Source organism: Neopelma chrysocephalum, unplaced genomic scaffold (genome assembly GCF_003984885.1).
Source record: "Neopelma chrysocephalum unplaced genomic scaffold, ASM398488v2 Primary Assembly neopelma1_26b, whole genome shotgun sequence".
In the NCBI taxonomy this organism is placed as follows: domain Eukaryota; kingdom Metazoa; phylum Chordata; class Aves; order Passeriformes; family Pipridae; genus Neopelma; species Neopelma chrysocephalum.
The window spans coordinates 996,674-1,024,380 of record NW_020897696.1 but is presented as its reverse complement, the minus strand read 5'-3'; the positions used below and the strand labels follow the sequence as shown (position 1 = coordinate 1,024,380).

The 27,707-nt window shown below is 39.8% G+C and overlaps 1 protein-coding gene across 12 annotated transcripts in view; it reads left to right on the top strand.

The window, feature by feature from the left end:
- Nucleotides 1–27,442, top strand: part of HIVEP1 (human immunodeficiency virus type I enhancer binding protein 1) — a 131,181-nt gene extending 103,739 nt beyond the window's left edge. For 7 of the 12 annotated variants that reach the window (XM_027676186.1, XM_027676187.1, XM_027676185.1 and 4 more), the window contains 4 exons: nucleotides 1,132–1,307; nucleotides 3,317–3,421; nucleotides 14,307–14,824; nucleotides 17,726–18,901. In XM_027676186.1, the coding sequence (XP_027531987.1) occupies nucleotides 1,132–1,307; nucleotides 3,317–3,421; nucleotides 14,307–14,824; nucleotides 17,726–18,901 (1,975 nt within the window). The other 5 variants (XM_027676189.1, XM_027676188.1, XM_027676192.1 and 2 more) reach the window with 5 other exon arrangements.
- The last annotated feature ends 265 nt before the right edge of the window (nucleotides 27,443–27,707 follow it).

Here is a 27,707-nt window from a genome sequence, read left to right as displayed (position 1 = left end):
GTAGGCAGTGCAATTCAATTTTTTTCCAAGGAACAAGCATTAATCAGCAGTAAAGGCAGCTAGATACAACCAGAGATGTAAATTCTTTTCCTGTATTTCTCTTACATGATAAATAACAGCTATTCTGCAGTAGGGCCGTATAACTGTAACTAGAGAGGATATAGTCCAGGGGCTAAGCAGCAGCCTGTGGCCCAGTCTGTCTGGCAGTTTGCTGTGGCATACATAGCCTGGAGAACTCCTGATTTGAAAAGTGCCATGGAAATATTTACTGAGAGCCCTAGTCCCTACACCATAATACTTTAAATCTGTTGCCTGATACAAGTAACAGTTACTTTAGCCACAGTTTTGCGCTATGTACAACATCTTAGAAAACAGATTTTTTAAATAGAAAAATGCCAGTGGCACCTCTAAAATTTTGGAGCACAAGTGGTGCATATTTTATTCTTATAATTGGTGGTCGGCTCTAGGGCTTTCCATTTATTGGTTCCCAGTTGGAATCTAGTCCAGGCAAGCAGTTAAGCTATTACCAGCGTTGCTATGTCTCTGCACAGACCCAAACGTTTCAGGGACCAGGTCACAAAAGCTAAACGCAACCTTTGGCATCCTTGAGTGGAAATATGAAGGGTGTAATTGAATCTGAATGACTTTTTTTCATCTAGAGACAGTCCCCATAGTCTGAGTCCAGTAGACATTGATAGGGAATTTTAAAGACTTTCCCATTGTCATAACTAATGTTGTTCCTTTTCTGCATTCAACGCAGAGCCTCAAAGATGCTCTTTTAAAGCTTCCGCATGGTGCCCAAACCTGCTTCCAAGAACTGACACCTTTAAAAAGTATGTTCCTGTGTTGCAAAGAGGAAATTTGAAATCTTTAAATGCTAACTATCAATGGTACCTTTATTAAAAAAGATAAGCTGTTATTCCTAAACAAATCTGATTACCTAGAGAAAAATATTGACATGAATTTAACAAATAAATGCAGAAGCTGAGCAGAAAAAGAGCATGATTGGTTTTCTCAGTCATTCATTTTCATCTAATGTGTTATTTTAGAAATACTAGTAGATTGGTGTTTCTAACTAGAATCATTTTCCCATTACAACTGATTGCCTTACTCTTATGGTGCTGTTACTAGGTACAAGTCAAATGAAGACTATGTGTATGTTCGAGGGAGAGGGAGAGGGAAGTATATCTGTGAAGAATGTGGAATACGTTGCAAGAAGCCCAGCATGCTGAAGAAGCATATTCGCACACATACAGATGTCCGTCCTTACCACTGCAATTACTGCAACTTTTCCTTCAAAACTAAAGGCAAGTGCACTTTACTGTGTACATTTTTCCCCTTTTTTCTTTCTGCTTTAAAATAGAATTCTTTTCTTCTCATAATGGCTGTTCATGAGCTAAAGAGGTTGCCTCTCTGTGGAGTTTTGTTGTCTAATGCTTCAAAATATTTGTAATTTCTGATTTCCTGCTTTTCCTTTATCTTCTGTATGTTTATTCAGATAATCACATCTACATATGAATTAACTGTGTGGCATGCCACAGTGGGTGAGAAATTGGAGTGGGAGAGGGAAATCCTGGGAGTATGATGAAAATTAGGTGAAGACAAGTGAGATGGTTAGCTGCTCATCCTAGATAGGGATGGGACACAGAATTTTATGTCTGAAGCACTGATCTTTTGGAGGTATGAGGTGGACATATATTGTACTCGTATTGGCACTCAACCAATTGCTCTAGGAAAGAAATTAGCCTTTATTAAATTGCTATATTGAAATTATTTTTTTTACCCTTGAAGAACAAGGTTCACTTTCCGCTTGACCTTTTAAGACCCAAAGTTGGACCCCTACTTTCTAAAGCCTGTTTACCACAGAGACTTAAATGCATCCTAGTTTAAGCAGGCAGTATAATAAACAGTGGTAGATCTAGGCAAGAGAAATTTACAGCCAAAATACTTTCTGCAAAAGAATTCTAAGCAGTAAAATTTTTCTTGGCCTTGAACATCACTTAGCAATAATCCCCCCAGCTGTAACCTCAAAAACATTTGTATTTTTAGTGGGTTCAATGCTATTCACTGGTTGAGTGGAAAACTTCCAAGAAATAACCCAATGCTGCACAAAGTGGGATGAATAGGCTTTAGATGTGTCAAAAATTATCACTGCATCCTGACAGACTGGGTCATCATATTGCCTATACGATGAAATGCTGGAGTGCAAACCAAATAAATTCTCATTATGGTTTTTGCAGAGTAGGGGTGCTGGCCAAGTTCAAGTAATTAAGATCTGCCCATGTGAAGTTCTCCCTGGTTTCAGTTGTAGCAGATACTTGTATTCATGTCCTCTTCTGCAGCTGGTATGCCCAGCTGTTGCCATTACTGCTGGCAGAGTCAGTCACACAGTTGGGTGCTCAATGTTTGGTAAACCACCCTTCATAACAAGACAGTGTAGTCAGCAACTTCATGCAGTATGTAAAACTGGAAAATTTGCTATTTGTGAATCAATATGTTCATAATAATTATTTCAACATTTGGGGTGAGTTATTACCTTCATTTCAAAGCAGGAATAAAGTACTCCATAACCGTAGAAAAGTCACCATTATACTGTAATTTCTCCCATTTAAACACCTCAAAGAAACTTTTTTGAGAGACAATAGGAAGTTTAAGTATAAAGTAAGCAGTTACTTCTAGTAACATGCATTTTATAAATATCGTCATTTACAGATCTGAGCCACACTTAACATTTTCTTGATGGTATTTGCCATATTTTCTTTTCAAAGGACAAGAGGGAGCAGCCTGTTGGGCCTCTCAGCTACGCATTCACTTTTGAGATTCAGATCAAATATGTTCATGTTCTGATTTTGAATAAAATTAATGTGTTTGCTTAAGTCAGCAGTGAAAATGTTTACACTAAAAATAGGATTCATCAAATACTAAAAGAACTGCAAGATATGAACTTTAGTTTCATGTAACAGTTTTGTCAACATGACTTTGAAGACTGAATCAGCCTTTTTTATACTTTGCCATAAACAGAGGAGGGATCTCTTACACCAGTGCAAAATACATCATCATCTAGGATTTCCATCCTATTCTATTGTATCTCAATAAAAAACTTCTGGAAATGTAGCCAGAGAGCTAGTAGCATTCAGGATGGTGAATCTGCCTCAGCCCTTGACAGCTTGCACTGAGGGACAAGGTTCTAGCAATTGTGAAATTAAATTATACAGATTGTTATAAATGTACCTGAAGAAGAGATAAACACGCTGAGTTTATATTTGTAGACATTTATAGTAACAGAGTAGTTATTGTTTTATTTTTTTTTCTTAAGGAAATTTAACGAAACATATGAAGTCAAAGGCACATAGCAAGAAATGCATGGATTTGGGAGTCTCAGTAGGCTTAATAGATGACCAGGATGGGGAAGAAGAATTTGGTAAGTAATAAGTCTTCTTTCTTTACTGAATTATTGTGGTTTTTTTGTCATCCCAATTTCTTACTCTTTCTTTTCCAAAGCTTTTCAATTCTTGTACATGGAAAAGATACAGAGATAAAAATTTTAAGAGCTAGTCCAAGGGAGCAAGAAACACTGGAAGAACTTTCAGCAAAAGAAATGACAAGCATATGCTAAGGATAAATTGCTGCTGAATTTTTCACAAAGTGTTATGCAGTTTAACTTTATCACTTTCACAGATAAATTTGACAAGACTGAAAATACCAGAAAAACAGCTGTTTCCCTAGAAAAAATGTAGTCAAATGTAGTGCGTCTTTGAAAATAGTTGTACATGAAATGGTCCAAGTTTTGAGATGTATATTTCATTAAAATGATATCACTAACATGCAACACAAATCACAAATATGTTGCTGAGTGCTTTGCAAGAAGGCTAGTCATCTTCCAATGTAGAGTTCTGTCCTCCTTCACAAATAATAGGGATAAATCTGCAGATAGAGATCACTTAGAAATTAAAAACATTATTCATCTTGACCTGTTCTACTTCTTCATTACTGATGAGAATATTATCAGAATGAATGTATTTGCTAATAATTGGAATTCTGCACTTCCTGCATCCCAAGAGATTTCCACTGGAGAGGAGATGAGATCAAGGACAGTCAAAGAGAGCCAAACCAGGTTCATGAGGGATTTGCTTGGAGTGATAAGAAAGGTGTGCCTGCACCAGACACAGTGAGACGGAAAACAGGATTGTGCATTAGGACTGTTTTGGGTCTCGACATGTCTCAGTGCAGTGGTGGCATTTTTTCCTTCCTCACATTTCTCAGTGGCAAGATGAGTTGTGTTGCCTTGCCTTGGTGTATTTTTCTTCCTCCAGTGGAATAGTTTATTAGATTGCGGATGAGGTTTTGAGAAACGAAAGCAGTGGGGGTCTTTATTTAAATAGTAAAGGGAAAGAAAGATGAATGCACTTACTCCCGTATGACAACTACTAGCAGAATAAGCGAATCAGCTTGAATCTAATTCTGAATAATGATGGCAATATGACTCAGCTGGTATGATTCAGTAGTGTGCTAGGTAGAGAGAAACCTGCATTTTCCCTTTTTTGGCATTCTTCGATACACTCCTTTTTCGTAAGCAAAAAACGTCTCCCTTCGCAATTTGAGGTACCAGATAAATAACACAAAAGATAAGTGTCCTTTTCTTACAGAGGAAGTTTTTATTAACATTTTCAGTCTTCAAATGACAGAAAATGTGTCACTTCTTTAAGTGATGTTCTGTAGCTTCTGACATTTTTGTTAGTTTTAAAAACTACAGCTGAACAGATATTTCCATTTACTAGAAACTAAAAACATTTAATTGATTGATAAATTGATATTCCCAATTGCATACATTAAAAATTGCATTTGTCGTTATAATGTAATGGGAAATGTTTCAAATCTTGACTGAATTTTCAGTAACTCTGGGTAGAAGGAAGCCATTTCAAGCATTTGTTGAAAGAATGTTTTCCTTTGACTTCATGACTATTTAATTGAGAAAGAGAGAGGCTCTCTCTTTCTACATATCATGTACAGGCATGTTTAACAATAGTATAAATATATTATACATTTCCTGAAATATGTTCTTTGCTTCAGCACAGTAATTACTTAATAAATTAAACATTCCATTTTGAAAAAAAAAGAAAAAAGCCAGACATTCAACAGAATTTGTTTCATAACCCTTGAAATTCTTCATGGAATTTAATTTTATGACTGCAATGCCTTTTTTTCCCCCCTCTAGAGTAGAGAAGGTAACATTTCTTTCTTTAACTGGAACCCCAAACAAAAAACAACTTGGTGATAAAATCCCTACCTTCTCCAAAGAATCTGGCTTAAGTACCCATAGTAAAACCAGCTGTGCAGCACAAAGCTCAGCAGTAGAACCCTATCCAAGAGGCAGGGTAATTAAACCTATGATAAACATTCATTTGCTGCAGCCAAACCAGTCCAGCCTCTCCAGTTGCTGCATTGCAGAGGGCATTTACAATTATCTATGTAAATTCCGTGAGTAACTGTACACTTCAAAAATGTGATTTAATCTATCAGCTCACCTAGCCACGCATGAAGGTATTTTTCATGATAATTCAGAATCTTGGTTGTCAGCCTATTTTTAAGGCAGAATCGTGAGGGAAAAAAAGTGTGATATATTTACATACATACTTTTTTAAGTGTAGGTGGTTCTGTTGCCCTATCTGAAATCTTTTATGTGCTAATTTGGGCTATATTTGAATGTGATTGAATATTTTTTTGAAGTGTCTAGGCCATCGCAGTTAACGGCTCTTTGGCTGCCCTTTCCCCACAGCAGTGCAGGAGCATGTCACCCACAAAGGAAAACGTGATGGGCCGTGGGTATTGAGCTGCACTTGTGGTGTTATCTCTTTGACCCTTTCACTCTCTCCCTCTAACATGCGTTGCTGGCAGGTTTGGGCCATATACCCTTTGGTGTTTTAAAAAACCTCTTTAAAACCATACATTTTTGTTGTGTGGTTGATAAAGAAGTTCTGTCTCTTATGAAATGTTCTGCCTAATCCCATCCCTTTCCTCACTTGGAAGGCAATGTGAGATGCAGTAGAGTAAGGTGCAGAAAATCTGATAGGAAATAATTATGACCTCAGAAAAAAAATTTCTTCCTGTAAACTGTGTGAGATTGGCTTGTTTCCTGACCTGTAGACTGTCTGTCTGTCTGTCTGTCTCCACCTAATTCATTATCCTAACATTTGGAATACTGATTATTTAAGCACCTTTGCTTAAAATAACTAAGCTGTATGTTTTTGACTTTGAGAATTTACACAGAAATTTAACAAAAACACCAATCCTTTTTTTGTGAAGGAATTTGCTGCTTCTAGTTTTATGTAGGCTTTTTTAAAGGGTAGGCAATCACAATTATTTAAATACATAATTCTTTAGATTCATAGGAGAAGCCAGCTTTGACCAACAGCAGTAGAGATGAAGTGCACGCAGATTGAAGAAGGAGTGCAAAATTGTGCACAGTTCTGAACACATGCACATACATACACACACACAGAGAGCCTGGTTTTTTCAGTAATCTGAGAAGCTGAAATTTTGTTGTGCTGTAGAGTTTAGGAAAAAAAGAAAAATGCTCTCTAGCTGTCTGAGACTGTATATGATCAGGGCTTTTAACATAGCATTCTTTGTATTTGGACTTGTCATCATTTGGATATTAGTAAATACTTTCTGGCCTGGGTTTTTGTATGCAAAACCATTCCCTCATCCATTTATCTTTCATCTTCTGCTCTGTGGAATGTTCTTGTCACCAAAATACGGGGTTACAATGTGAGGAATGTTAATATCTGAATTAAACTGTCAGAGGAGGTGAACTGTTTAGTGTGACAGACCGCAACTGGGGATGTCCTCTTTGGCCGTGCTTACCCAACATTTTGCCATGCAGTCTTAAAAACAGCAATAATTTGTGTTCAAATTAAAATACTTACAAAATTTAAACTTGTAATATTTCATATGTAGGCTAAAATATGAGTGCTATGGTATGCCTGAGTAAATTTGCACAAGATAGTTATTTAATAATGAAATCAGTAGATGGGCAGAACTTATTAAAGTGGTCTCTACACAGAAATTTTATACCAAAATGTCTATTATTTTACCAGTAAAAAGACCTAATTGTAAGTTTCAGATACGTGTTTTTATATACGTATATATATATGCACACATTAAAAAAAAACTTTCATTTTCTGCAGTATTAAAAAGGCCCTTCTGAAGATACAATAGTTCTAAGTTAATTAGCTATATGTTACTTACAGTAGATATTAAGTAAGTTTCAATGGCTCTTCATTAGCTTAATTGTGACTCTGTGTTTTCACTGCACCTACATTTAAGTAGTGAAAATAAATGAAAATCCTTGCAATAATATCCTCCTTTTACAAAGAGAATGGAAGGCTGGTTCTGTATAGATTACAATAAATTTTTTTTGTTGTTGTTAATATCAGTGTCTAGTCTTCAACTAGGTGTTCTGAACCCCTACACCTACAGCCTGACAATAGACTACCTAGTACTAGGCTTGGTTTACAATATACAGGTCACTTAGGAAGGTTTTGGTGTAAATAATCTGTTTAAGCAGTGGCTGCTGTTCTTTTGGTTTGCTTTACTTCATTACTTCTTATGCTCTTAGGAATGAAAGTCAAACGCCCACAGATTTTTTTTTCTCATTTCTGAGGAGCCCTGGCAATTACCAGTCTGAATTTAACCCAGTAGATGTCACTATGAGTCCTGTTTGAAGGTGGTGAGCAGTGGACAGGAGCTGAAGCAAGACTGAAATCAGTTAATTAAAGCCTATGAACAGATTCAGAATGACAGAAAAACAACAAGGTCAGGTATAGATGCTAGCATTGTTTGCTGTACATTTTTTACCCTTATAAGAATTTGTTTGAATGGTTGTGAATCAGTCTATTACAGAACTAACACAACGGATCAAAGGCAAGTCTAAGCTATAATTATTTAGAAGAGTAGAGAGTGAATTGATGACATACAGACCTTACTTTCAATTTATGGTCATATAATGTCATACTGAAAAATACTTCTGCCTTTCTTACTGTAGTCTACATTTTTTCTTGAGTTTGATGGAGGATATATAATACAAATCAGATTATTTTTTTTAAGTACTTTTACATACCTATTAATCTCTAACTGAAGATAATTCCAGAATTTGAGGTGATTTCTATTACTTTGAGGCTTTGTATTAATCAGATGCTATAAACCAATAAATGTAGTAAATTTAAATTTAGATGTTAATAGATAGTGAGTAGATACTTAGTTGGGGGTGGTTAGCATGCAGGACTCTCACCGCTGCGACCCAGGTTCGAATCCCAGTCCCCCCGGGCAGATGGAGCCCGTTAGCCCTGTGAGGCCATCCATCTATGAGAAGGTCACTCTAAACAAACCTACGTCCTGAGGACCTCACTGCCATTGTCCAAGCTTGCTTGGCCCCGGCAGATGAACCTTAGGATTAAAGGGTGGGCTCAGTTCAGCGCAGGCTGTGTCTCACCTAAAAAATCCATTGCGCAGGCTGGAAAGGTAAAAGACCTTTCCCAAAATCTTCGTTCGCGAAGACTGGCCATTATTATTAAGATACTTAGTAAGCTATGTCTTTAATCTGCATAAGTAGAGCTAATAGCAATCCTGTCATTGTCTATGTAACTGTACATTTTCTTAGGAATGTGTAAAACTGAACAGTCTGGACTTGTATTTTCAGGTCTGTCTTGTCTTCCTGTGAGTGAAAGAATGACAATGAATATTTTACTCTTTATGTGAAAATCTACTTAAATATGATTAAGTTATAACCAAATATGACTAAGTTATAAGCCGTTGAACTTTATCATTGGATTTGGTAGAGAAATTGCTAAGTCTGTAGCAGGTCCTCAATAAGTCAGGTTGTGTGGCAATAATATTGCAATTAAAATTAGAAGCTGAGATTCTGAAGAACCTTTGTTTTAGTGCTTTGCAGTAACGTGATAGTTAAAAGTACATAGGGAGACCTATTTCAGTTACCTAATTCATAGCATCCCAACTGGAAAAAGCAGTATGTGGACTTATCAGCTCCAGGCACTTCACTAATGGACATACTAGGATGCTGATAATTCCAACTAATGCTATTGTGCTAAAGAACTTACAGCTTTTTCTGTTCCACTTTGGGGTAAAATGCCGGTAATAACAGAGCCTTAGCCAACAAGCTCATCATCACCACAAGCACAGTACAGAGCTCACTAACTGAGGACTGAAAGCAAAATAAATGAAGGACTAAGATGATTTTTTGACAATGATTTCTATACTTCAATACATAGGATTAAAAACTCAGTTTTCTTAAAAATAATTGTAGCTCGCGTGCAGGCAAAATTCCCAGTCAAAAGTTTTGTCCATGTTTCTGTTATGCCTTTATTTCCATCTGTTCCTAATTTGCAGAGTTCAGGTCTGTAGACAAAGTGCACTTTCTCCTGTGAAGTCCAGGAAGAAGAAATAGTCTTTCTAAGGGTTTAAAAGACAAGGTTGCAGCAGTTGACAGAGAATGAGAGGCATTCCCTACTCGTCTAAAAATACTATTTATAAAAAATTGAGGCTGTCTTGAACAGTCTTTCTGTTAAAATGGTGAGAGTTGAGTTACACATTCGAAAGAGAAGTAGCTTTCATAAGCTTTTACTTAATAGTGTGAAACTTTTTTCCTGTTTTCTTTTTTAAAAAAAGAAACTGTGAACTTTCATGCCAAAAGCCATTTCTCCGTATGTTAGTGGCCTTTAAATTTATGACACATCCTTCATTCTAAAATATCGCACACCGTTTTACAACTTCATACAAAGTTAAACACAGAAGTAATTTTGTTCCTTTTGGAAATTGAGTCAGTTCTAGTTTTATATATATACATATATGTGTGTATATATATACATATATATATAGGCTACATAAGCATATGGTAATAATTGTGCATCGTTCAAGATAGGAAGCAAAGAATTAATTTTTCCGCAATTAAAACTGCAAGGGAACTTTAATAGGCAGTGTACAATTACCAGAATGGTTTGGGGCCAGTACTACTTGCTTAATAAGACACTGCTTGGAAAAGAGTCTTTCAGCACAAGGAGTGGTCACAGCCTCAGCCCGATGCCTCCTTCAGAGAAGACCCATTACCTGCCTGGGTCTTCCACCCTACTGAAACTGCATCATCAGGTCCTCTCACGACTTCACATTGATGCTTAACGGGATCACTAATTGCAAAAGCTTGGGTAACTCTTGTTTCAGCAACCATATTTGCAGGTATAAAAGCCGGAGCAGTGTGTTCCTTTGTGCATTACCAGAACAAGCAAGTGAGGAATTTTTTTTCTCGTCTGATGTTGCAAAGCGGTGTGGGAGTAAGGGAACCACATTCATTGCTGTCACCTCGCCTACACTGCAGGCTCTGGCTCTAGGTAACCACACTCAAATAGAAGCTGGCAAATGCACAAAGGGTGGAGGTAAACAGGGAAACAATAGAGGGAAATGATATCCCATGGAGTCCTGCATGTAAGGAATCTGTGTTGCACACACAGTTCCCCTTTCCCTTTCCATGGTTTTATTCTAGAAAGCTGAGATATATGCAAAAAATTCCTACATAAGCAGCAATTGATAGTAAATCCCATAGCATTTTTAAGTGTTGATTTGAAAAAAGATTGTTTCTTCTTGTAAATCGGGGCGTTGTTTGCACATATGTTTTCCTTGCTTTACAAATGTGACAAGTCAGTCTAATCACTTCAGGTAGTTCCGCTTGCCAGTAGAAACAGTCATTTGTGATTGACATGAGCTTTCATAGAAAATGTGATTCATGTGGAGAGAGGGAGAAAAAAAAATAGAATCAGTAGGATTTCCCAGAGAATAGTTATGTGATGTTGGTAAAAAGACTGAAGTTAAGAGAGAGTCCAGAGTGAATTATAAGACTTTGCAATGCTCCCTGCATTATTTAAGGAGTTGTAGGAATCGTGTGGATCACCCTTTAGATGTAATGCACAGAAAAGCCTTTGGGGTCTGTTACAGAGGCATTGAGGGAATCACAAATCACAGAATATTCTAAGTTGGAAGGGACCCATAAGGATCATTGAGTCCAACTCCTCACCCCCCCAGGACAGCCCGAGGAATCACACCATGTGCCTGAGAACATTGTCCAAATACTTCTTGAAGTCTGGCAGGGTTGGTGCTGTGACTGTTTCCCTGGGGAGACTGTTCAGTGCCCAACCACCTTCTGGTAAAGAAACCTTTTTCTGGTATCCAACCTAAACCTACCCTGACACAGTTTCATGCCGTTCCCTCGAGTCCTGTCACTGGTCATCACAGAGAAGAGATCAGTGCCTGCCCCTCCTCTTCCCCTCATGAGAAAGTTGTAGACTGCAATGAGGTCTCTCCTCAGTCTCCTCTTCTTCAGGCTGAACACACCGAGTGCCCTTAGCCACTCCTCATACGATTTCCCCTCAAAAGGCCCTTCACCATCTTCATTGCCTTCCTTTGGAGACTCTCTAATGGCTTAATGTCTTTCTTATATTGTGGTGCCCAAAACTGCACACAATATTCAAGGTGAGGCCGCACCAGAGCAGAGCAGAGCGGGACAATCCCCTCCCTCGACAGGCTGTGCCTGATGCCTGATGCTGTGCCTGATGTCCCCAGGACACAGTCGGCCCTCCTGGCTGCCAGGGCACTGCTGACTCATATTACACTTGCCATTGACCAGGACTCCCATGTCCCTTTCCATGGCACTGCTTTCCAGCCTCTCATTCCCCAGTCTGTCCGTACATCCAGGGTTGCCCCATGCCAGGTGCAGAATCTGGCATTTGTCCTTGTTGAACTTCATGTGGTTGGTGATTGTCCAGTCCTCTAATTTGTCAAGGTCTCTGTAGGCCCTCCCTGCCTTCCTTAGTGTCTTTTCCAGTCCTGTGTCTAAGTCGTTTATGAAGATGTTGAAGAGTACGGGGCCTAAGGTGAAGCCCTATGGAACCCCACTAGTGACAGGTTGCCAGTCTGATATCACCCCATTCACTGTTACCCTCTGTGCTCAATTCGTGAGCCACTTCTCACCCACCACATGATGTGTTTATCCAGCTGTGCTGGACATTTTGTCCAGAAGGATCCTGGGAGTATCGAAAGCTTTACTGAAATCCAAACAGATTCCATCAACTGGCTTCCCTTGATCAACTAGGTGGGTTACCTTGTCATAAAAGGAAATCAGGTTTGACGAGCAGGACTTTCCCCTCATGAAGCCAGAATAGTCTTCTCCATAACCTTACCAGGCACTGAAGTGAGACTAACAGACCAGTAGTTTCCAGTCATCCTTCTTGAAAACTGGGAAAACATTAGCCAGCTTCTGGTCAACTGGGACTTCTCCAGATTCCCAAGACCATTAAAAAATCAAGAGAGGCCTCACAATGATGTCAGCCAGCTCTTTAAGTATTCTCAGATAAATCCCATCATACCCCATAGACTTACAGGGATCCAGCTGGAGCAGCAGATCCCTCACAATTTCGGAGTCAACTGGGAGTTTTTCATTCTCACAGCTATGGTCCTCCAGCTCAGGGCACTGGGACCCCACCCAGCCCATCATCAGCGTTGAAGACAGAGGTAGTTGTTTCCTTTCAGAAATCAAACATATGTAGAGGTTCTAACATTTTGCGAATTAATGGTGAAGAAACACTGTTTGTGTGAAGAATAGAAATGACAGAAGTATAGAGAGAAAAAAAAAAAGTTTAATAGGTCCATGTGTTATTGTTAATAGTATTTTTAACACTCCTACTTGCCATATTTTTGGAATGGACCTCACTGAATCAATGTTTCTACTAAAATGTATTTTTTATTTCAAACAGCTTTGTCTGTGAATGAGAATTATAAATGAAGACTATTTAAAATTCTAAAGAATATTTCTGTTAGGATCATTCCAATGACCTGGAGGATTTGGGGTATTTTTAATAATGTCTGACATGTTCATATCTGCCATAGTAAGTGTAGAAAATCTACAGTTTCCATATTAATTAATGTACGAATTACTGTGTAGGCAAAGTCATTATAGAGGGATTTTTTCAAAGAAGCTATTAGTTTCATTCCTAATTGCATTGCTCATTTGAAACCATAAAGGCTTGTAATGCTGTGTAACTTATTTAAAGGTAGCTCAATTAAACCCATTTATTTTACCTGGAGTTCAAGGTACTTATTTTGGTTTTGGTAACAGCAGCCTAAAGTATAGGTAGTATGTTCAACTTCTTTTAAGGGTCTGATTTTTTTCAGAATTGTTCATTTTGATGTTAAGTTGCTCTGTAGATTTCCCTAGAACAGGATCTCTGAGATTTTAACTAACCAGCCATCATGGGTTTTACAGAGCCAAATGATTTTTATGCTGATATTTTTTTTTGGGCAGCTCAACAGACAAACCTTTAATCAAATACAAAATATTAGTTCATTCGAGGCATTTTGTCTTTTGTAAAATATGATCCCACACAGTCTGGCTTGGAATCAGTACAACAGATGGGATTTTCTGTCGCTTTACTAAAGACAATTTTTTCTTTCCATGAAAGAAAATCATGATACAAAAGAAGGTGAAAAGCTGCAGTAGAACTGTATTTAGTAGAGAAATTTACCACTAGACAGCAATTTGGCTTTAAGACTTGAAGTCAGGAGGGCTTCTTCATGTGAGCAAAGATTCATGCATAGGTAAATTTTGATCAGATTAGGACTTTCTTGCCTCCTAGGACATCTTGGGTAATTTGTTCATAAACCTTTCAAAACATTAACAAAGCGAAGAAATCTGGTAAAGTCTAATTTTGCTCTCTTTTGCCTGTTAACGAGACAGATTCCTGACTAACAGCCTCCAGTCTTTCTGTTTGCATCCTTCAAAAACCTTTGCAGTAGTGATTCATATTAGGTACAAGGACACCCACCACCCACTTATGAGTCAGAACCAGCTAGAGAATATCCCACTGCTAAGGTTGACAGACCAGCTTCATATGTCATCACTGGGAACCTAATGAACCAGGAATCTGCTCACTTCTCCCCAAGCGAATGAGTGAAGGATGACTTTGATCAAATGGTTATAAATGGCTTAAAAGAAAACAGCCAAATCCAGAAGCTTGAAAACAATACAGAAGCAGAAGATGAAAGATTATGTGGCTATATAGTTAAATATGTATGGTGGAAAATAAAAATAAAAATTAAAGTCTTCCCTGTTTCTTTGATGCAATGGGATGTGACTGAAAAATACATGTGCCATGTGCTTTTTTGGTGTTTCTAGTTACTCTCTCCCTCTTCCTTCCCAATCAGTCCAGGACCTTCATTGTCTTAGCTTCTAATTCCCACTTTTGCAGGTGAGAAGCAAAGAATTGGGTATGACCGGTCAGGATATGATGTGGAGGAGTCTGATGGTGGAGATGAAGATGAAAATGACAATGAAGATGATGATGAAGACAGCCAGGCTGAGTCAGTGCTATCCACAACCCCCTCAGTGACTGCCAGCCCCCAGCATCACCCCTCTCGAAACAGCCTGCAGGATGCCGCCAGCACCGATGAAGATATCAGACTTCCAGACTGTTTTGCTGGGGTTCACACAGACTCCATGGATGGTCTGCCGAAAGCGCTGCTGACGAAAATGACCGTCCTTAGCACGGTGCAGTCAGTTAGCAGGACCTCCAGTTCACCAGCAGAATTCACCCATCAGGAAGCACATGAGGATAAAGCCCAAGAGAGAGGAGCAGATCCGCACGGTGCTAGTGTGGCACTGACGGGCATCGCTCCTACATCCCCAGGGCGACATATGTCTGTGGACTACCCCGATCCAGAAACATCCTTGGGCCACTCCTTAATATCAACTGCAACTCTTACAAAGGTAGGAGTGCCTGACTCCGGGGAGAGAACAGGATTTTAAACCCTCTTTCTAAAGATCTTCTTAGAGATTTTTGAAAGATCAAAATGTTTGCCTTTCCCTTTATTCTTAAAGTTGTTGGATGGTGAGTCTTTCAGAAGAGTTGAAAGTAATCAAAGCACAAATGTGTAGGACTCTAGAAACAAGGATATTGTAGGAGCACTGCTTTTCAAATTCTTTGATTTGATTGTATTCTTCCCGAAAGGATTAATTGTAATATGGTCATTTCAGCTGATGTTTGGAGCTGGTAGATTGTATTACAAATAAGAAGGAAATAACAAATAGGGCATAAACAATATGTTTGTTATTCCACATATGTCCACAACATAGGGAATAAAAATATGCTGGTGCTTATGAAGTTTTCGGAGAAAAGTGATAGAATTCCGAAGTCTTTTCACTATGAAATATGATGATATAATAATTGGTGATTCCCAAGGGAAATTAATCTAGTCTCAAAGGTTTTTGCCTTATCACTATAAAAAAATTGTGCAATTGCTTATATCTCATCCAAATATGCTTAATAGTAGAATTAGAAAGAGCACCAGATGTTCAAGGAAACTAGGAGATTGCCTTTGCACAATCGCAAAAGGAGAGATGAACACAGAACTGAGACCTGAGTTCCCAGTGCTCTCAGTTTTTCTCCAAACTGAATATTTTAATCAGAAAAGGATAAGTTTTGCCTATGGATGTGCTAGACACAGCTTTTCAAACAGTGCAGAAAGATGAGGTCAGTCTGTGTGCAAGGCTGCGGGACCATTCAGTAATTTTGGCTACTGTTGTCTTTAAAACTCTGCCTAGGAAATCACAGAAGGGAACTGGCAGGTGTTAAGCCTTTTTACTATTCAGTGCACTCTGGTGGGGATGGTACAAGTCACATACCCGACTGACCCTAAGGTTATCTCTTGAAATTTGAATTCTTACTGCAAACATGAAGGCATTTGAGCTTTTCAGAATACTGCTCAGAAAAATGTGATGCAAAATGTAGTTTAATTTAAGGGGTAATTAAAGTACTGCCTTCTCCATGCTAAATGAAACATTATATAGAATCATATCATCTAGGTTGGGAAAGACCCTTAATATCATTGAGTCCCACCATAAACCTAACTTTGCATGCAGTTATAGGAAAACCAGTATCAGGAAATTTTCAAAAACATAAACAGTAAGTAAAAATTTAATTCTGCTTTAAGTACTTACTGACTTGTTTTTTTCTTTGGAAATCTGTACTACTGGATTTACCTTTTACGAAGTTTAAGATAGCTAACTATTGGCAAGGAGAAACAGTAAAAATTATTGCTGCATTGCATTGTTTGACAGAGGTTCATTTCTGCTTGTAAGAACTGTGAGTTCATGTGGCAAATGTAAATTGGAGCAAGTTTCTGGTGTGACAGAGAATAAAACAAAGTGGTCTCTGATCATTGTATATACCTTCCAGAAAAGGGGTAGGGTCTTTAATTTGGATTTTGAGTTCCAGTTGTTGCCAATGGATACCAGAAAGACATTTGACTGAGTTTACTCTCTCATTAAGTAGAACCACAGAAACCTCAAGTAAATATTCATACAATTAAAAAAGGTCTTCATTTAAATAGGTCTAATAATTGTCTACATTAATATATTAAAATTTACAAAAAAACCCAGAAGGCATGTAAGTAATACAAGGCAGCAGTTCCTTTCCAGACTACCTGCTCCTTTCCCAGACCAAAAGAAGTGGCAGCCTTGTGTCTCTGATGGTTCATCTGCAGTCTGTTCCTGTTGTGAATGGGTGTGGATCCCACTTCTTGTGATCAAGACAAGGAGCCAACACAGCTCTGGAAGGCTATTGTATGTTCCTTTGAAAGTATCCATACCAGTTTATCAAGATTTATTGAGAGATGTCAGTTCTGAGGAAGATGCTGGCTACATTCCGACATCTGTCTTTCCGTTTAGACTGGTTGTCACTGCATAGTCAGTTAATCATATTCTCCCTTAACCAACATTTCCTACCAGCAGTTTTCAGAAGCATTTCTGTTTTTTTGTCCGTTTTGTGCCTGCTCTAGAGATCTCTTGAAAGTTAGGTCAAAACTACAGAATTACTGTGTAAGACTGTATAAACTAAGTAAGGTTGCACCACTCTTTGTGTGTTATGAATATGCCTAAACCTAAAAGATAACTGTGACATTGCACTTTAAGACCACTCGTTTTAGGAGGTTTTAGGAAAGGAATTGCCAGCCTTGGTCAGTAAAAGGCTATATGAGGAGAAAAGGGATTATCAGACCAGGTGTGTGCACCAAATAAATCACGGTGAGCAGAGGCAGCAACGGGATGTGAGTCCCACATCTCACTCCAGCGTCCACCTATCACCTCCACCTGTGCAGGAGCTGTAGTTGTCATCCATCTCTTGTAATTTCATATCTCCTGTCTTGCCACATTAGAAGCACCTACAGACAAATGTGCCATGATGCTGCCTCTGCCTGCCAGAGGCTGTAATGCCTTCAGGAGAGAAACCCAGTGCATCAAAAATGCCAGCTTATGCTTATTTAACCTTCTTGCATCAGGTGATTTCCACATAAAACAGTTCTCCAAAGCCTTCTCTCTTCTTAAAAAAACTCATAGAAAAGATATTCAGCAATGTTTTCGAGTACTAGTGTTTGAGAGAAATTAAGCGGGCTAATTAGGAGAGGAAAATTCAATTAGTGGGTGAGGAAGAAGTCAGAAAAAGAAAGGAAGGAAATCAGTTCATTGTTCAAGTTGAGCAGCATATACTATGAACCAATTTGTTGTTTTTAGTTAAAAGGGGGTATGGGAAGCATTCCTGCTACCTTGTGTTTTCATTGCACTGGGGGGTAGTGGTGGCTGCTGCATTAACACACCTGTGTTGTTCTCTCCCAGAGCATGCCCTCCATCAGTTCCCCCTCCTCACTGGCAGACCACAGCATGCAGACAACAGCGCCGTCACTCTACACCGAAATCCCTGAGGAGAAGCTTGCCAGGTGCCTGCAGCAGGCTGCTGAGCTGAGGACTCCCCAGACTCACCTCTTCAGCCACCTCCCTCTGCACTCACAGCGGCAAGCCAAGGCACCCTACGGCATGGTACCCGTCGGAGGCATCCAGGTGGTCCCCGCCGGCCTGGCCACCTACTCCACCTTCGTTCCCATCCAGGCCGGGCCGGTGCAGCTCACTATCCCAGCCGTTAGTGTGATTCACAGAACTACCAGCGCCCTTGGTGAGGCAGGTGGCGCGGCCACTGGCACCACCACAAATCCCGTGGGTGTCGCCGAGGTGAACAGCGTGGTGCCTTGCATTCCCATTGGCCAGGTGAGCGTTCCGGGCATTCAGGGTCTCAGCACGCCCAACCTGCAGCCTCTGCCACCTCTGGGCATGGAGACAGTGAACATAGTGGGCCTGGCAAACACCAACATCGCCCCACAGATGCGCCCTTCAGGAATTACCCTCAACGCTGTGGGCCTCCAGGTGCTGACGGCTGGCACGACCCCACAGGGCACCCCCAGCCCACAGACACACATTCCCGGCCTGCAGATACTGAACATCGCCCTGCCGACCCTCATTCCCTCCGTCAGCCCTGCCAGCGCTGAGGGACATGGAGCCTCTGAGGCACCTACTACAGGCAGCAAAGCCTGCGAGGTCCAGCTGGAGCCAGCTCCTGTTGGCTTCCCTGCGGCCGAGGTCGGCCAGCCCAGCCGGGATGCTTCTCCTCAGGTGGTGGCTGGCAGCCAGCAGTACGGTGGGAAGAGCCATCCTGAGCCCACCCCACTGACCAACCTCGAGCAACCCATTGGTCCAGGGAAAGCGGATCCTGAAAAGACTGACCTCGCAAACCCTACCAAGCCAAAGCGTGACCTCCCTTCCCACCAGGTGAAGAGGGCTACCCCAGCAGAGCCCCGCTCCAACGTGAATCCCAACACATTAACCAAGTCCCCGGTCCACCGAACTGTCACCCCGGACAGACAGGTACACAGGCCAGCTGCCCCGCCCCGGCAGCAAAACATGGTGCAGTTTAGTGATGGCAGCAGTGACGATGAGGATAGACTTGTAATAGCAACCTAGTTTTTGATTTGCATTGTGTTTTTATTTTTAGGGGTTTTTTGGGTTTTTTTAATAACACTTACAGGTTTCTTTGCAAACCTTCCTTTCCTTAAAGCACATTTTTCTGACACAAACCCATTACTAATCTTCGTGCAATCATGAACTCTTGACCAATAATTGTTGTTCCTTGTCAGCTCCAGCCATTTTTGTACATGTTGTATAGACAATTGTGCCTTTTTGGAGTTTTATGTTTAGAAACCTGTACAAATTGTTGAATATATATATATAAAATATATATATATAAAATATGTATATTAAACCCAGGTAGTTGCTTGTGTTTAGTAAGTAAACATCCTATGTCAGATAAATAAAAAATTAAATTATATGTTGCACTGTTAAATGTAAATTTTTATGGCTGTGGGACAAAGTTTCTGTGTACAGATCTAGTATGTAAAACTCCATATTTATTGTATCCATATTAGTCTTGGAAAAGGGTCTGTCCATCTTTCTTGTGTAAGACGGTAGCTTTACACTTCAAAGAGAAATACAGTATCTGTGTTACAAAATATTACAGTAAAATTTTGTTTACTGACTTTACCATTGCTTATGTTGTGCCTTCTTGATGCAGCCCGGTAGTTGGAGAGGCGCCTGACTTGTTCCTTTCAGTACCCTTCGAGCTGCGTTCAGCTTGAAAGGATCTGGTGGTGGTGTATGCCCCTGTGGTTTCACCTGCTGTGGCAGAGAGAGAGAGAGAGAGAGAGAGAGAGAGTATGCTCATCAGGCTTGCTTGGAGAGCAATCTGCTGTTTCAAAACATCCGGTGATGGCAGAATGGGGAGGGAGTCCTTCAGCTTTTTGTAGAGTGAGCATCCATCCACCCTGTGTTTTTGCCTAATTAAAATTTGAAGACTTCCTGAAGGAAAACAGCAAAAGGGTCAAGATGAAATATTTTTTTATATGTAATCTTGAACTATAAACCCACTTTTTATTGATAATTAAAATGTTGTTACCCAAGAAAGGAATAATTCTTTGTGTGTTAATTGCAAAATCCATCATACAGTTGGTGAAAATGCCACTGCTATAATGAGGATTTGGCATTACTGATTACCATCAACATGTTACAAGACTGCTTTTCAGGTGATCTTCATTTACAGGTAGACAAAGCCATTTTCTCCCTAAATTTGGCTTTGTCTTATTCATGCAGGGCAAAAAAAAGGGACTAGAGGTCTTACACATACAATTAATGTGCCATTACATCAACAAATCTGTCATGGGCGTACAAAAAAACATGGATGGGTCCCTGAATAATGAAATTTAACAAAATTCTTCATTATTTTTGCACATAGTGAAAACAATGTAAAGTATACCATGTATACCACTACATTTTTGAGGCGTTCAACTACTGCAGGGCACACTGTCACAAGTTACAAGGCTAAACATTCCTAGAAGTTTCAAATTGACATTGGATTTGTGCTGTAATTTTTAAATGGAGTTGGTTTCCTGCTGTGTCCTTATATCACATTCTTACAGAAGTTTATATAAGAGCTTTAACAACAAATTCCAGTAGAAAACTGGAAGATGTAAATTAAAAGCATGATCACCTTTATGAAAATAACAAGGATGAGTGCATATAAAACAGCTGGAAGAAGAGGGTAGGAGGCAAATCTGGAAAAAATATTGGGAGTGAACCTGAAAGTGAGCTGGGCTTCATTGTGCATAGATTAACTCCTATACCCAGCTCAAAGAAGTAATTCATACCTCGTACTGCTCGTATTCAAGAACAGCACTATCCTAGATCCATTTTTAACTTTACACTGGCTTTTGTACTGTACTTACATTGTACTCGTTACATTATTCCATTACAGTGTGTTGTAAAACTGTAGGCGATGTTGAGTGAGCTTTATTAACTTTCAGAAAGAGTGCTTCAGTGCCAGGAAATCATTTTTACTACTTGTGATTATCAGCCAATTGTACTAATCTAGCAATTAGAAACACACATTCTAGAAAGGAGAAATTACTCTCGTTTCTGACATGAATGTAGGTAAAATTCCTCACCGTTCAGAGCCTCGCTGAGGGCTCAAGCACCTGAACCACAAAGTACTCTGAACTCACATTGAACTTAATGAGAGTTAAGAGTACTCGGCACCCCGCAGTGTTGGACTTCAAATTTTTGAGTGTCTTATGTGCAACCACTGTGTAAAATGTCACTGTGCATTTGTATGTTCTTTTTATAAACATGTAGTAGTGATGTCAACGTGTCTTAAATCATTATCATTTATACCTATGTGAAATTACCTGAACCAGCTAAAGTTGAAAACAAAACGCTGCTGTCTTTCACGTGCTTTGAGAGCCTGAAGCTTCTTCTAGCAGAATCAAGCGATGGTTTGTAGTTAATGAACTCAGGAAATTTTGCATTGGTTTTAGCATCTTTGAAATGGACACTTACACTTAGCAGTAAACTAGAACTGTGCTAATTAATTTGAGCATATTTGTCTACAGCATGACTAAAAAAAGATGACTGAATCAGATTTACACCAGAGTAAAACTATCTCCAAAATTTTGAATGCCATCACAAGTTATTACCATTTCTCTGAGGTTTTTTAAGGCAGCAGTAGGTAAGAAATTGCTGTTCCACGTGCCCTGAAGTCTGATTTTATTAAACTCGAGAGATTTACTGTATACACATCTTAAATATTTACGTGGCTAGCAATTTGTGGTGTGCTCATTTTCTGCTCAGGATTAATTGCAGGAAGTCACTAATTTAACAGAAAATTTAACCTGGTGAACCAGGTGATCTGCATCTGTATTTTCTATTCTAGGTGTTTTGAAGACATCAAGGTCAAGAGATGAAAGCAGTATCTTGAAGAGTAAAAATGACATGACAACAGATATGTCATAAAGAGGAATGTTAAGACGTGTCATTTGGTAAGTTAATAGCAGGACAATAGAGAAAAAGGAGCAAGAGAACGGGTACTCATTCAGCTACGGCCCAGAAGTTGTGAGTTGCATCTGGGGATGTAAAGGTGCAGATTGAGAGGTCTGGGGACAGATACTGAATCATCACACTTACCCAGGCAAAGCAGACAAGCCATATTTGAAGCAATAACTCCACTAACAATCAAAGATTAGGAGGTAGTTGCAGATGTATGTAATGTTGTTCAAATGGAAGTTGAAGGAAATCACTTTTCTAGAAGACAGATGTTTGTGGTCCCAAATGTTATACTATTTCACTACCTTCTAGCATGTTTCCAAATGGATATTCCTTAAAATGCCTCTACAACTTGTGCAAAAGGAAAAAAAAACAACAAAGTAAGAGTGTGACCAGACCTGGGAGATTAAACTCCATTCCTCTCCTCTGTTAGTGTCTAGCAGTTCATTTTAATCATGCATGTAACCAACATCTATACTATATGTCAGCATACATGTATTATGTATATATACTATATATTATATACTATATACTATATACATGGGTGTCCTGCATCGTCACAAGCCTGTGACTGCTGCATTAGCCATTATGTTTTCATTCTGAATTAATTTCTTTTATTTTAAATTTTGTTCTATCTTTATTCTCTTGTCCGGAGTCATTAGTGATAGAGCATTCCCCTTGCCACAAGGATTCTTCTGTTCAAAGCAGTAGCAAACATCTCAGAGATCTGCCAGTGCAGGATTAGGCTGCTCTTCAGATGGTGTGAATTATCACAGCTGAATTGGAGTAAATATCACTGGGGCTGTTTACTCAGCCATCAATTTTTAACGGCTCTATCACACATCCTCTGGCAAATCCAGCACAGCTGTTTAAACATTAGAAGGCCAAAACAAGTGTTGCTCCTCAGTGTACCCAGGCACGGTCTGGCATCTTTACACAACCTGTTCCTATCAGGAGAGTGCAAGCAGGTGCTAGCTAAAGTCTGGGTACAAATACAGCTACAGTACAAACATGGCACAGTCAGCTTCTGTGAGACCCATGCAGATGCTTCCCTGTGATTTGCCAAAAGCTCTAACTAGAAAAAGAACCAACCAGTGGCCTGTAGCTCTTCTCTTTTGACTCGGACCTCACTTGATTTCTCATTGCAATACATGATGCTTGCTGGTGATATGGGAACCCGTTTTTGAAGGCAGCATGTCCATATAATAATAACAACAGGTTTGGAACATGAACTCTATTAAAAGTGTCTATGCTTCCCATTTGGGCTTTAATAAGCTACAGCATGACCTACTTGTCACTTCTTAGGACAAAAACTAAACCAGAGACAGACGCTTTTCATGTAAGTGGCATCAGATCTTTTGACCTGTAGCATTACATCCCCAGACACAACTCCATACTCCTGGACCGTGGCTGGAATAAAGCAAACTCTACTAGGTTCAGGGACGCCCTGCCCTGCCCTGCATTGATTACTGCTGCTGTTCACACCTTTCCTCCTTTTCTTTCTCAAGTAATTTGCTGAGCTTCAGGTTGCTGTAAATTATGCCCTGAGGCTAGAGCAGCCCACAGTTGGTCCATATCACCAGTCCCCTGCCAGAAAGTCTGACAGCAGTGTTTTGCATACAAACAAATTCAAGTGCCCATCACATGCGTTTCATCTCAGACAACCTACTTAGGGTGAACACAATGTGGCCCACCTCAAAGATATACCATAAAACAAAGACATACCATGCTTTACACTTCACTAAATGTTTTGTGTGGTTTCTTAAACAGATTTATCTTGCCTTGAGTTTACTGACATATATGTTAAACAGAACATAAAATTAATTTGTCACTATACATTTTATTCCAGAAGTCTTTATTTTTTTGCAAAATAATCCCCACTAAGGCTTTATAAACACTGTAGTTTAAACGTGTAAACTGCCCTTCAGACATGTTTTTAACATGGGAACAGTTTCATCAAAACAGAAAAAACCCCTCAGTTTTAGCATAAGTGACTTGCCAAAAGCCGTGGAAACCAAACAATCCACAAGTAAGATTGCTCCCTCAAGATAGTCTTCAAACGATTTAGCTGATGGGCCACTGCTTCTGTTGCTTTTGAAAGATCCTCTGAGACCAGTATGACCATCTCATAGCAGGGAATCCTTTCCTTGCTTTCATGGTTAATAATACAAATAATAGGTGTCAGCATCTTAGGTGACTTGTGGTCAGTGTCTAGTTGTGGATGTTAAATTATGAATTACTTAAAATAACATGGGTAGAATTGTCTTCCCATGTCTTAGGGAAATTTCCTTTCCTTGTAAGGAGGCTCAGCCCACACAGATGGCCTTTTTTTTAATGATACATAAAATACCAAAGATTTACACCTCATAGAAACCATTTATGGCTTATATCTTTGAAGATGAGGCCACTGTCTTAGGTCTAGACTCTGGATTGCTAATTCTGTTACTGATTTAGGATGAGAATAAACTACTTTAAAGTACTTCAAATTGATTATTAGGTAATTTTATATGAAATGACTGTGTGTGGATGACCAAACAGCAGCAAGGATGTAACAGCATGCAATTAATTGAATGGATGTTCGTATTTTGTTCCAGAAATGCTGAATCAAAAAAAAAAAATCTTTATGGCAAAGGTGCTATTGCCATCATGTTTGTCCGTCCACTTCTCCTCTCTATACTGGCCTGGCTACTCAAAATGTTATGAGATGGCTGGTGATTTTCAGATATTCCATGAGATGTAAGGAAACCACGCTAGCTGAAAGATGGCAAGGCTTTACATTCCTACAGTTCAGTCATGGAAACAAAACTTAGAGTTCTAAGATGAGTCAATTAGCTAGGCATGCTTAGTTTTCTTTGGTAATGGTAGGCTTGTTTTTCCCAATAAGGTCAAATGTTAAGGCTTGTTTGGTTTTGTGGCTGTACTCTTTAGTGTGTTTGAAATCCATTACCACGCATGAGGCATTTGTGCTGGAAACAGGCCAACCGAAGGCTGTTTGTAAAGCAGAATGCCCCTAGCATTTCCTCTTTTTGTTAAGTTAAGGCAGTTACAACATCCCTTTGGGCTTCAGAAGTTCCATTTGCAGGTCATTCAGGTCTAAGCTGCTTTGGTGTTGGTATCTAAATACCTTGCCATTGGATTCCTCCTGAGAAGCAAAGCATTTGACATAGGTGACAGCTACATCTCTTATACAACAGCTCTCTAAAAAAATCACTGACTGCTGAGAGTTGGTCCCCACCTCATCAGATCCTGCTCCAGATGCAGACATGCAAGCGAGTTCACAGCCCTTGCTTGCACAGGACTCGTACGTACTCATCGCAGCAACAGCAGCCCAACCCTCATGAGGGGGTTTCCCCAGGGTGCCTGTGTAAGGCAGGAGTCATCCTTGGACGAGAATGTGCAGGGAGGAAACCAGCATGGAGGGAGCATCACTGTGAACATCCACTCACCTCCCAGGATCAGAGGGCCACAGAGAACATGTAAGGATTTTACTCAGTGCCAGGCCTCGTGCAGGTGCAGATTTTGAAAAAAGAGTTAGGCATCATTGCAGGGGCATTGGCATAGATATCCTTTAAAAGGTTAACTCAAACATGATTTCTATGAACAGGACCTACTGTGAGAAAAATCTCATTTATTGAATTTAGAAAGACGGCAAAAGTTTGCAGAACAAAAGGAATAAAACAAAAAGGAAAAATTACAACACGTGTTGGGTGTCCTAGGCACGCAGGATTCCCAGGAACACACCCTTCAATTCAAAAGTCCCGCTTTTTAAACATTCTTAAGGTTCAACCCCATCTACGTCATAGAAGAGGCGTTCCCCTCTTTCTGGTTGGCTGTGTCGTGCTGGGAGATGGAGTGTCCAGCAGCATGGCAGCTTCCAGGACCAGCCATGTGGTATAAGGGGTTTCCTTACCAATATTCATTTACAGTTCCCTATTCCCGTTCGCATGTTTCCCTGGCACCGGTTCCAGGCTGAATCCAGCGTCTTACAGCTCCGCGATACGCCCTATAGGTTAGTAAAGAAAAACTCTTATGTTAGTGATTTGCTAAATTCATTTGCTTGTAATAAAACCGATTCTTTATTTCTCACACTACCCAGATCCAAAGCAGCTAAGTGGAAAGCCATCATCTTGAGACTTAACCCTTTCCATTCGTTTATGATCAAGGTATATCAAGTCAAAATGAAGTATTAAAAGGCACCTTTTGACAGAAATTTTTGACAAATCAGGAGGAATTTTGACATGAAGCCAAAATTCCCTATTTGAATAGAAAATTACTATAGTTCCTGTTCCTGCTAATGCTCAAAAATTCGCCAGCCTAAGCTGCTGCCTGTCTGGCACCCAGCTCTTCTCCACAGGATTAAGCAACAAGGCAGTTTGCTTCAGGAACACTGTGTCCAGAGAGGTCATACCCTTTGTACAATCACAAGGTCTTCATTCTGAACACATGAGCATGAGGAGAAGGAGTTGATGATGTCCTCTTCTTACATGCTCAGCCACCGATACTGCAGTGGTGGCACCCTCTGCCACTCCGTCTGTGAGGTGTGAGGAAAAGTAGAGTCACCATCCTCTCATGGGAGGCTGAAGGGCACTAGTGCTGCACCAGCTCTCTCTTCATCAGCCAGGGACTACATAGCAAGGGAGGTGGGCGCCTTCGTTGGTTGCGCCTCTTTCCCGGGAGGCTGTTCCAAGCTCCTGTGCTCTAACCAGACCAGCTGCAGGTACTTGCTGGCAGAAACGAGACCATGAGAGAAGAAAGAAAAACGAAGCTGCAAGACAGAGCAAGCGGGGAGAGCACTGTGTTGTAGCCAGGCTGTTAGGTTATTTGGGCAAAGGAAGGCAGCTCTTGTATTTCAGACCTGTTACCCAGTGTTAGGTGTGTCCCTGGTTTGCAAAAACAGTTTAGGTGCCAGAACAGAGGCAAATGTTGAAACAGTGCCTCTTTGCAAAACAGAAGTCATGTTTTCATCTGGACACCAGACAGTTTTGCTCCACCAAAATATCAAGTGGGTGGTTCAGAAACCATTTTTGACACTGAGAGGTTTAAATTTTGTTTCTCTCTTTCTTTATTCCCATACCTATAATCATCCATTACTCTTTCTTATTTACAGTGTTTCAGAGCAAGAGCTCACACAGCTAATGCTGATTAATTCTGCTGGACTGGATAGCTGGCTCCCCTGTGGATATCCTGTTTTCCTGTGAATCATCATTCCTTCTTGAGACATCCTCCAACTCAGATCAAAGATCCAGAATGTATTAGAGATGAAGACATCAGACAGCTCAAACAAATTATAAAAGACCCACACAAAGAAATGCATCCCAATTGTTCCCTCCTGTCCTGCTGAAAACTGGCACGATGAACACAATTCTATGCACTTGATACAAAAGCATAAAGACAAAAGGAAGAAAAAAAGAGAGAGACTTTGGAAATGTAGTTTACCCAGAGACTTCTACAAATTGCCCTTTCTAGGTATTTGCACTTTTGTACTTGTCTAGTTCTCCCTTGCAGTTGGAAACTCCTCAGGCTAGATCCTCATCTGATGGAAACTGACATCCGTAAGCTTCAGCAAGAGCTGCACTAACTGCATCAGCAGAGGACTTGGTACTTTCTATTTAAGTATTGAGCCTTGCCTACAAACACACAAATTAAAGGAACATGAAAACCTGTTGTCTGTTTTTTCAAATTTATGTAGTCTGTTGTGTCCTCTATGGTTTTATTCAATTTTTCATTTAGCTATATGAACAACTGAAAAGATCCTGTAGCAGTGAAATGCCAAAACCTAAGGTCATGAGGTCAAACTAGATTATTTTAATAGTCTCTTCTCCTCTTGCAATCTTTGAACACAAGTTTTATCTGATAAAGGAGTTAAAGTCTTTATTTCAGCAACGTTTGATCTTGAAGA